The 11,661-nt window shown below is 39.6% G+C and overlaps 1 protein-coding gene across 1 annotated transcript in view; it reads right to left on the bottom strand.

The window, feature by feature from the left end:
* The window catches only part of LOC124116075 (putative carbonic anhydrase-like protein 1), a 155,009-nt gene that overhangs the window by 81,098 nt on the left and 62,250 nt on the right, over window positions 1–11,661 (bottom strand). Inside the window, exon 2 of the mRNA XM_046477285.2 lies at window positions 10,546–10,593. Within this exon, the coding sequence (XP_046333241.1) occupies window positions 10,546–10,593 (48 nt within the window). The remainder of the gene's footprint in view (window positions 1–10,545; window positions 10,594–11,661) is intronic.

The following is an 11,661-nucleotide window of genomic DNA, read 5'->3' as shown; positions in this document are numbered from 1 at the left end:
CACCATACGTCACATATATTGAATCTATCTACTGTCTATTGTCCACCATGCATCACATATATTGAATCTATCTACTGTCTATTGTCCACCATACGTCACATATATTGAATCTATCTACTGTCTATTGTCCACCATGCATCACATATATTGAATCTATCTACCTTGTTTATATTATTTATATTACTGACTTCACCCTTTTGTTTATATCATTTATATTACTGACTTCACCCTTTTGTTTATATCATTTATATTACTGACTTCACCCTTTTGTTTATATTACATGCTTCACCGACCAATATGTTTTACCCTTCTGTGTACATAACAGGCTTCCCCACTCCAGTGTAACTGCATCTTAAACCTACTCAACTGTATAAATACTGCCTCCCATCCAACTTATCAACCATACACTGTACATAATTTGCTTGATAACGGTGTTAGAACCTACACCGAAACGTCGTTCCTAATTATAATAAAAAAGTTATTCATCCATATGTCTTATCCCTACTTATGATAAAACAAATAGAATGTTTTATCGTGAAATAAACCACGCTTCGTTCTGCATAGTTCTTTGCGGTTTATCGCGTAGCTTTCATATACATATCAAGCATAATCAGATATAAGCCAAGCATTATCAGATATAACCACGAGATAAGCAGACATAACCACGGCCTGTACGAGGCATACGGCAATATAAGAACAGCATAAGTAGAGGTAAGCTAGGCACAAGCAGATATAAGCAATGTAAAGATGCCCATCGCAAAGATAGGTTGCCGAGACAGGGATGCACTTGTATCACAATAAGTCATCGCCCTAAACACACATACTGAAGCGTCGTGACATGTCAGGCTATTGAGGCAAGTGCACAAAGAGCAAATGCTTGTTACAACCCCAAGATGACTGCAAAACTGCTAAAAGCTTTTTCAGTAAGGGAATAAACCTTGTTTATTTGCCTTTTCTCACGTCCATTGTAAGCCTTCGATTTTGTACATGGCTTCTTTCCAAATCCAATTCTCATGTTTCTTGACTCCTACAGTTGAAAGCCAGGCACATTGTCCAACTGTTGGACCCGTGTTAAGTGAACCTTGATCTAGCAAGTGAGTGAGTGAGTGGGTTGCTGACAAATCTAGAAACACGATCTGGGTCCACTTGCACAAAGCTACGTTGATTTTAACTCCGATACTCTAACATAGCTTTACGGTAATCGCAGCGCTACGGTCGCTTTGTGAAAGTGGCCCAGGGCGAGCATGGGATTCGAAAATTACAATCATAGGATTCTGGCATGGAAATGGGATACAACTCTGCAAGGCGAATTGAGGCGAATATTTTCTCAATCTTGGAAAAAGTAACAGGAGAGTAACATTATCGTTATAGTTGGTTCATAATGCTATTGGGGAGCAATACAAAGGTTCGATGTCAATTAAATTACTGAATTCATTAAGTTATGAGACAAACATTAAGGAATTAAGATTTTTATCGGGAATTCGAGCGGAGCCCTTAATCGAAAAATACATGGTTTGTCTATAAACCTACATGTACACTCTTCACAAAAGGAGTGAGTGAGTGAGTTGGGTTTAACGCCGCTTTTAATAATATTCCAGTTATATCGCGGCGTGTCAGCTTAATGTGGGAGGAAAGCCCGAAGTGATGCAGGTCTCAGACTTTTACCACTTCGGTGAAACCCACGAGCACGGGTATGGTGCTGACAAATCTAGAAACATGATCGGGGCAACCCGGGATTCGAACCCACAATCATAGGTTTCTGGCGTGCCCAAGGGACGCAACTCTGCACAGCGAATCGCGGCGCCTTAGACGACTGGGCCACCCGTGCCCCCCTTCACAAAAGGAAACGCATCGGAGATAATGAGAATGTTGTTTTTGATTACTCATGAAACATTCAATACAAATGCAATACTTGTGACTGAACGATGTTAGTCACATGTTCGATAACTGGTGCAGTGCACAAACGCAACCGTTTTAAACTACGCATTTTTCAGAATCTTTATAAGACTGCACGAAAATGACATGGAAAGGAAATTAAAAGCAGAGTACGCGTGCACATTGTGACAATCATGTGCAGTGATAATGATTATAAAAGGTCAAACGTCAGTCAACATTTTGTCATACGCTTGTCGGGGCGGTTAAAGCGTTCGCTCGTCACGCCGAAGACCCGGGTTCGATTCCCGACGTGGGTGCAATGCGTGAAGCTCATTTGGTTTAAATATATTTTTATTTCAAAAGAAATCTGGATCGGTAAACAAGCAAAACTTGCTTATGTAAATACCTCTCCAGGTAATAACTTTACAACAGCTGGTTAAATATAAGATCCCATTGCTGGTGTGCCCCGCCGTGATATTGCTGGAATATTGCTAGGAGCGGCGTAAAACCATACTCACTCACTCATACGCTTGTCGACTTATTGAACGTTAGAACATGCTGAAACCGAATGCTGCCAATCGCAATATCGCCATAGGACGTCTTGAAGCTTGAGGGTCCCAATCTGCTTTTGTACGTCATTTCAATGTACACCAGAGCACCATATCTCGTTATGTGATCGGTACACCTGCCTCAATTCAACCCAAGATCGCCCGAGAAGCGGTGGACAAAAGGATACCCAAACCCCAACCCCTCCACCATACCTGTACTCACTCAACTCATTGTACTCATGTGGCGGTCGGGTAGCCTAGTGGTAAAAGCATTCGCTCGTCACGCCGAAGACCCGGGTTCGATTCAAGATATGGGTACAATGTGTGAAGCCCATTTCTGGTGTCGCCCGCCGTGATATAGCTGGAATATTGCCAAAACCGGTGTAAAACCATACTCACTCATACACTAGTACACAACACACTTAGCGATAACTTGTCAGTGAAGACGGTTGGCTTTCTGGTAAATTGTCCGCACTAATGTGGCCAATATGTACAGATTATTAGCTGAATGTGTTTATGTATCGTAAATATCAAGGGTCCACATTAACAGGGAGAAAATGAGGCTTAACTTCGATCAAATATGATATTCACGATCCACGAGGCCCATACTTCATGGACATGTGCGTGGCAAGCTGTTTTGCAGGAAATACCTCTTAGAGACCATGTAAAATAACTGTTTGTTCAAGTCTCAACTATGAAAACCCTATTGATCGCCGAAATAATACAACCAGCCTTTCAATAACGCGTGGAATCAGATGCCGGTGTTATGCGTGTTAACACCTATCCGTTAGTGAAATAATTATGTTTATTTTATCCTAAACTATCAAAATCCTCGAAAAGGAAAACTGACTGATGGAGGGCCTAAGTGCACGTGAAAGGAAACAAAACCACATTAATGTTGAAAGTTACGTTTAGATTGTTTCCTTCGTAAAGTGAACCGTTTCTAATTTCAGCGTATTAATGACTGAAAAACATCCCAGCTTCCGCTTTCGCCGGCAAAGTTGAGAGTAACAAAATCGCATTTTGGAACATTTTCAAGTTTGCCATTAATGGAAGACATTCTGTTGAAACGTTTATGTCTGCGGTTCAAGAATTAAACCCGAAATACTTAAAGAAATGACTTCAGGGGATGGAACTAAGAAACTGCGTTTCCTGAAATTGTTTTATGTTTGTTGGGATTAATCACTGTACAGATGCTTCAGCATCAGGACAAGCTTGGGCGTGAAATGGTTACTGTACCTTTCAAGCAGCATCCGAATGATTCAGAATCAGAATAATTGTGATTGATAGCTATCTGTTAAGAAAAAAAGTTTCCATAACAATTCAGAGGATGTGCTTAGCAAGCAAACGCGTTCTTCTCTTGAGATTTGTATTATGAATCATTCGCAGCCCTCTGCATAGTGAATGACTGCACATTTTGATGGAATTTGCATGTGAATATTTTGGAATATTAAATGTATCATATCTCCATTCTATTACAATAATTACACAATATAATGGATATAGTATCCTAGATACTCGGGGATGGCATGTGAACGGAGTTTGTATTTTCGCATTATAGCTGATTTTTGGATAAAATCGTAAATTTGAAATGACGTACATTAATGACTTGTATCCCTCTCTTAATACAACGATAGAGTGAGTACACCAGTGTGGGTTTCTCCAGTTCTCTAGGGTGTCTAGGCTAGATATATAGAGGTTATCACGCGAGTGGGTTTGGGGATGGTAAATATCCTGCATCAGGAATAAACATTGTATTTAGCGAGCCTTGGCGAGCTAAATAAATAGTGTTTATTCCTAATGCAGGATATTTACCATCCCCAAACACACAAGCGTGATAACCTCTTTATCATATAATGTCATTCTTTAATTCTGTGCTTGAAAAACAATCGCTTTCCATCGCTCACAAACATTAAAGAGACATTGCGAGTTTTCCTGGAATGCGCGCATTAATATTTATTACGTCACAGGGTAAGTGATGTGTCAGTCGGACAGTGACAGTAGCCAATATAGTTCCAACTGAAATCTGTTTCTTATACAGTGGCGAAGTAACATATACGCAAAACAATAATTGTTTTTACTTGCCTTTCGCGACAATCAATCGGTCTGTCCGCTAGAGTAACTGCCCTTTGTCAAAGGGAAGCTACTCTAACCCTAGTCTATGAGACGTCACGGCCACGTTCAAACGTTGTTGACTGTCGGCCTAGCTGTCCTGTCATAACGTTAAGTGCAGTCAGATGTACACACAGCGACAAAACGAAACAAGGTAACAATTCAAACATATTTCGGCTAAATCCAACTATTTTAATTTGTGGAAAAGGTTTCAAGCCACAGAGGTCTACAAGCACAGATATGGCTACTGATCCCGCTTGGTTAGGCCTAGTGCCCTCGCAAAATTGTTTCGAAATTTATATCTCCAAAGTTGCCCAAACTTATAAAATGCCTTAGCTACGTCACAGTTGGACACTGATTTTCAGTATATTAGACTGTTCTTTTGATAATTATAGAAATTATCCCTTTAGCTTATCTAGATTCTGACTCTATCGCCGAATGACAAGGGCGACGCCATGTTTGTTTATAAACACTGAAAGTAGTCCCTACTTGACCTTTGATATTTGCATCTCTATCCGCATATGACCCCAACGGATATCGTTTTTATCCGTTGGTTTTATCCTGCGGAGTATATCGTTGTGGTTTCGCTGCGTGATTATTTGTATTCATCTCCGCGGTGTATAGATATGTGGGGTCGGTTGATTCGCCTATATTGTTGTGGTATCGGCGTCGTAGGTTATTTAGATGGAGTATATAGGCGGGTACCTTGATCGAGTATATAGGCGGGTACCTTGATGGAGTATATAGGCGGGTACCTTGATGGGGTATATAGCAGGTACCTTGATGGGGTATATAGGCGGGTACCTTGATGGAGTATATAGGCGGGTACCTTGATTCGGTATATATGCGGGTACCTTGATTGAGTATATAGGCGGGTAGCTTGATGGGGTATATAGGCGGGTACCTTGATGGAGTATATAGGCGGGTACCTTGATGGGGTATATAGGCAGGTACCTTGATGGGGTATATAGGCGGATACCTTGATGGAGTATATAGGCGGGTACCTTGATAGGGTATATAGGCGGGTACCTTGATGGAGTATATAGGCGGGTACCTTGATGGAGTATAAAGGCAAGTACCTTGATGGAGTATATAGGCGGGTACCTTGATGGGGTATATAGGCGGGTACCTTGATGGAGTATATAGCCGGGTACCTTGATGGGGTATATAGGCGGGTACCTTGGTGGGGTATATAGGCGGGTACCTTGATGGGGTATATAGGCGGGTACCTTGATGGAGTATATAGGCGGGTACCTTGGTGGGGTATATAGGCGGGTACCTTGATGGGGTATATAGGCGGGTACCTTGATGGAGTATATAGGCGGGTACCTTGATGGGGTATATAGGCAGGTACCTTGATGGGGTATATAGCGGGTACCTTGATGGGGTATATAGGTGGAGGGGTCCTGGGAGTGTATATTGACTGGTTCATACAGGCCGGTGAGGTGTCTCGGGTAGTATTCAAAACCAGTGCTGGGTTTCAAAAAATATTTATTTTGTCAGAATTGCGTTGGACAATCTCCATTTTATTATAATAGTATGTAAGTAATGTTTCAAATACCTTGATACTAGCAAACAACGAAATGCACCAACCAATAAATTTTGAAATATTGTTAAAAAAAAGTTGTGAAATAGTCTGTTGCGAGGTCATTTTATGCACTCGGAACACACCAGGCACATGCAAAACTATATCTCGGATTTTTTCAATTATTGTTTAAATTGATATTGAAACAGGAACTGCTTCCAGTCTATGTGGGCATAAACGCCCAACAAAACGAACCGATAATTCTTCGATCACTATTTCTAACTTTCCATTAACAACACTGGACTTAAACCAGACATGACCCCCAACAATGGCGATACTGAACCTATTTTAGAACACCACCGTCTGAGAATTTCTTCCAAAGATTATTTCAAAGGCCCACCAACATGTTTCTATTTTCATAATTCCTACAGAAGCCAACCATGTTTTAAACTAGTTTTACTCCTTTCATCCCCAGACGCCCCTCGGGTGTTCTTTGATATAAGGTTCTATGTAAATCAATCAGGTTATTGTACACGAGGGGAGCGGGATCCCAGTTTGTAAAATCATTTCCGACAGTATTCTTTTTCCCAGCGGCCATTAGCAGAATACCAAAACTTTTGTACAAATGAGGAATACTGTCGAGATGTATTGTGTTTCATTGGGGTCTGTTATTAGGTTTTTCACGTGGGTGTGCAAAAAACGAGTTGTCATAAATGGCTCTTATCTTGTTGACTGATTTCGGTTTCGGTTGGAAAGTGTTAAGTTAAGAAAACTTTCTGTACTTCATTCAACTATTCAGTTAATAACTGTCGTATTACATATTTTCTTCGTGCATTCACATGAACTGTTACGTAAGCGTATTTTCTTTTTCTGTCTAGGGTTTTGTCACAATCACCGCAATTGTGTGTGATTTCGCTTATATGTGTTCTAGAGTTCACAGCTGAGTACACATCGCGCTAAATCAGATTTATCCTGACCAACAAAACTAGGGATCTAGGGACCCCCAATGACTAATTTCAAGAGTCCTTACTGGAATTATGAGGATCCTGTAAAGTAATGGAATCGTGTACTGTACTGAAAGATTTGATTACGGTAAAGATTACAGGACCTTTATATTTCTTATTAATTATTGTGCTTCGGGACACAATATTTTTTTTTCTGCATCAATTCTACTAGACACATGTGCGTACTGGACGCACATTGCTGCGTCGCGTAAAACCCTGATTTGAATAATGTAGCATATGAATATTGCCTGAGTGAGTGAGTGAGTGAGTGAGTGAGCAAGGATATATATTTCCCTTACCCCGGCTCTATATATTTACGTGTAGTTTATTCATCATCAGCATCAAATACGATTATATCCCACTAAGATCAGAAATTATGTCAATGTGTGTGATATCATTCACATTTTCCAATTTGACCCTCACTGGCCGCAATTTGGAACTGATATTTATAACTCGATAAATAAATATTATTAATATTAAAGTGTTTTCTATACATTTCTTCTTGGGATGATTATAGATAAAGCAAAGTGGATTTATCTGCCGCATGGTATGGTGCTGAAAAATATAGAAACAAAATCTGGGTGACCCTGGGATTCGAAACCACGCTCACAGGTTTGGGACCCGCCCAATGCACGCAAAGTTCGAAGTCCCGTGCCTCCATGTGACACACGTACACTCTATCACAAAAACGTGTTCTCCTTATAAGTCTGGTTCAACAGAAAAATAAATTCCATTAGTGTAGAAAACACACAAAAAAGCCTAAAACATGCATCAAATTATTTTTAAACAGGTCAAATACAACACCTTTCAATACCCCTCCATTAATATTACGGACATAAACCCTGTCATTAAGAAGATGGTTACATAGTCACGAGGTGCACGTGCAACGCAGGTCCACGAGTAACATGTGCAGCAAACAGTAGGATCTCTGTTCTTGTTCACAGCAGATGTAATTCAAAATTAACATATAGCTTTTATTAGGTATAACAAAATCAGTAATTGCACTATCGTGTCACTTGATTTTCAGGTTCATCGATCACTTGATTGTCTGGTTTGTTTTCAGTGATCCATTCATATAATTTTCACCGCTATTTTGCCCTTTACGCCAAATTTTAATCTGTTTTGGAGCATAATCTAGACTGATTTTTCTCTTTCATTGACAATCCATATTTACATGTACATATCAAGGATCGCACTGTGGACCAGGTGTTAATCATATATCAGAGAATCAGCCCAACAGATATTCTAATGAAGGATTAAATGTATTGAAATGAACGAATCAGCAAAAAGACAAAAAGAATTAACACGGTGTATATTTTCTGTAGGCAAAACATCACTGGTTAAAAAGGGCGTATGAATACAGAATAAGTAACTTGAACGTCGCCTGTCAACCACTTTTGTGCGACCTAACAATAACTGCGTAGTTATTTTTCGAGATAAGCGATAACAGTGCAACGCCCATGCAGTATTAAATAACATTTTGATAAAGTGCAAAAACAAGTATAATCAATTGGGAAACATCTGCATTCAAAGGGGAAAATCTAGCGTCCTCATATTAAACTCGGCGAGTGTTTTCGGGAAGGGAACTCGAGGGACGAGTCATGGCATGTGGCAGTGAGCTATTTGTTTTCACACGCGCCAGCAGATGGTTTGAAACTTTTGAAATATTGTTGCAATTACCGTTACAGTAACACCGCGGTATTGAACAACGAGATAGCGTTGCATCGAGTGGCATTGATTAATGACACGGCGGAGTTCCAGACTGTCCACTTGATCTTGTGAATGAAAGGAACGGGAATCCTTAAACAATAAACGTTTTTCTTTCAAGCGATGTGGTTAACAGAACAGCACGGATTTCTCTCTATACCCAAGAGTTATTGATGCATGTTCTTCCATGTATGACCTGATGTTATTTTCTACAGTTTCTTCTTTATATATTTATTTTATTATCAGATTTTCTATAGTTTGCACTATATATTGCACTAGGAATTTGTCTTGTTTATTCTACATACTACCTTAGGTTTTTTAAAGTTTCTTTTATATATGACCCCTGGATTTTGTATAGTTTTTTCTATATATTACCCTAGGATTTTGTATAGTTTCTTCTATATATTACCCTTGGATCTTGTATAGTTTCTTCTATATATATTACCCTAGGATTTTGTATAGTTTCTTCTATATATTACCCTAGGATTTTGTATAGTTTCTTCTATATATTATCCTAGGATTTTGTATAGTTTCTTCTATATATGACCCTTGGATTTTGTATAGTTTCTTCTATATATTACCCTAGGATTTTGTATAGTTTCTTCTATATATTACCCTAGGATTTTGTATAGTTTCTTCTATATATTACCCCAGGATTTTGTATAGTTTCTTTATATATATTACCCTAGGATTTTGTATAGTTTCTTCTATATATTACCCTAGGATTTTGTATAGTTTCTTCTATATATTATCCTTGGATTGTGTATAGTTTCTTCTACATATAACCCTAGGATTTTGTATAGTTTCTTCTATATATTACCCTAGGATTTTGTACATAGTACATATATATTATATACATATATATATTTTATATATAAGCAGCGTTACACCAAACACACACACTCTTCACAATATTACCCTAGACAATCAGTGTCGTTCCTTCCCTACAGTCCCCAAGTTTACCTTTATCTTATAACTGTCAGACCATGAACAACCTGACAGTGAGGAAATAAGTAACAGTTCCCATAAAATTCTCGTCTATCGCAATATAACAGATCTTGATAGTGATTAATTGACCCAAATAAAGTGAACTTCAGTACCATCGGATTCTAATTCCGTAATTGTCTGGATTCCAGTTTTATCTCACGCCTGAAGACTCTGTCCAGTCCGCTTCTTTCTCTCACGAGGGTAATATAAAAGCTACACCTCTCGCCCCAAGCTTTATATTGAATGACCCCACTTTGTGTCCACAGAGTGTTGGGGGTAAACTGGGAGTTTTCAGACTGAGCAAATCTCAGAATAAATGACGTGGTTGTCGCGAGTGGAGAGTCAATCTAGCACGGTCGACGGCTGATCTTCCCAAATGACTAATAATCTATGATCACTGACAGCGTCCATAAGCGAATCTGTTTACTCTACAGTGGATGGTGCCAAAAGGTTAATACCACTAGCAGCAGACAGAGCTTCTTAAGCCGTTTACCGCTACCGTACCTAGACTCGAACTGGCCTTTAAACCACGGTATCATAAATCCTGTTATCTTAGACTGGTGCGGAATGGGAAAATACAAATTTAAAGCTCCATGCAATCATTTTCTCATCGTCATGGGACTCGATAATCACCGCGTTTGAATTTGATCAGTAAAATGAAACTCATAACGTTTGTGATTTATCCTTCCTCACGCTTTGGGTTTATCGCATTCACACATCATCAACGTATATAGCCTCGACGCCACTTGAACAATTTACAACATGACGCTGAAGATCCTGTGCTTACCTGCCTGTCCAGTATACGTCCACCAGCGTGACCACAGGGCGTCCGAACCTGGCGAGATAAAGACAAGCCGTTTAGTAAAGCTCTCAGAAAAGAAAAGACAAATTACTTCTCAACGGGAGAATGCCTGGCTCGGATCAAAGGTATAAGGACCCCATTAAGAACGGGAAATGAACATGACACACATTGGCTTCGAGAGTAGCAATTCCAGGGGGCGTCTGAAATGAACTTCCGGTCATCAGAAGGGTTGCCGTGCTTCTTTCATGCTTTTTCTGCAGTTGGCAGATTGATTACGATTGAAGTTATCGAAGAATATTTTGAATAAAGTTAAGAACTTTTGTGAGCTTGAAACTTTTTTATAATAACTTTTCCCATGATGTCTAAAATCTTGCATTATTGACTTTTCATGTGATTTTGTCAAAGAGAGTTTTCTTGAAAAACTGGTTTAATGCCTGGCTGACATATTGTCTTTGTGCGAATGTTGAATATTGCCCTTGTCTCCCAAGGAGAAAATGCCGACTCAGTGGTTGGCAGACAAAACGTCGTTGTTGTGGCGCCATGATCTGGTACAGTTGGGCAGGTTTCTAATTGAAAAACACCGATAAACAGTTAGTTTAAAGATAAATTTACCTTTGTTTCATAGCGTTGCTTTTACTCTTAAACACATGTTCATAAAGTGAGTATGGTTTTACAACGCTTTTTACACCATTCCGCCATTATCACGGCAGGGGACAGCAGAAATTGTCGTCACACATTGTACCCATGTGGGAAATCCAACCCGGCTCTTTGGCGCGACGAGCGAAAGCTTTAACCACATGGCAACCTCACCGCCCCCTTTGTCGTATTCTGTTCAGTGTAATTAATATTAACTTTACATTTCATAGGAATGTAATATCGGATCCATGACGTAGTTCACTCGATGGGGTTCTCATCCGGATACATATGCGTCAAGAAAAGGGGTGGAATTAAAAATAGTCTCGTTTCACTAAATATCCTCGGGTGATAAAGTACTTGAGGATATGATGTCACGGCGTTGCAGGTTAATTGATAGTTGGGGAATGAGAGAAGTGATGCAGGATGTAGATGTCTGCAACTGGTGAAAATTGTTGAAACAATGGT

The sequence above is a fragment of the Haliotis rufescens genome, unplaced genomic scaffold, assembly GCF_023055435.1.
Source record: "Haliotis rufescens isolate VD_foot unplaced genomic scaffold, xgHalRufe1.0.p SCAF_23, whole genome shotgun sequence".
Taxonomy (NCBI): domain Eukaryota; kingdom Metazoa; phylum Mollusca; class Gastropoda; order Lepetellida; family Haliotidae; genus Haliotis; species Haliotis rufescens.
This window is presented reverse-complemented; position numbering and strand designations above follow the sequence as displayed.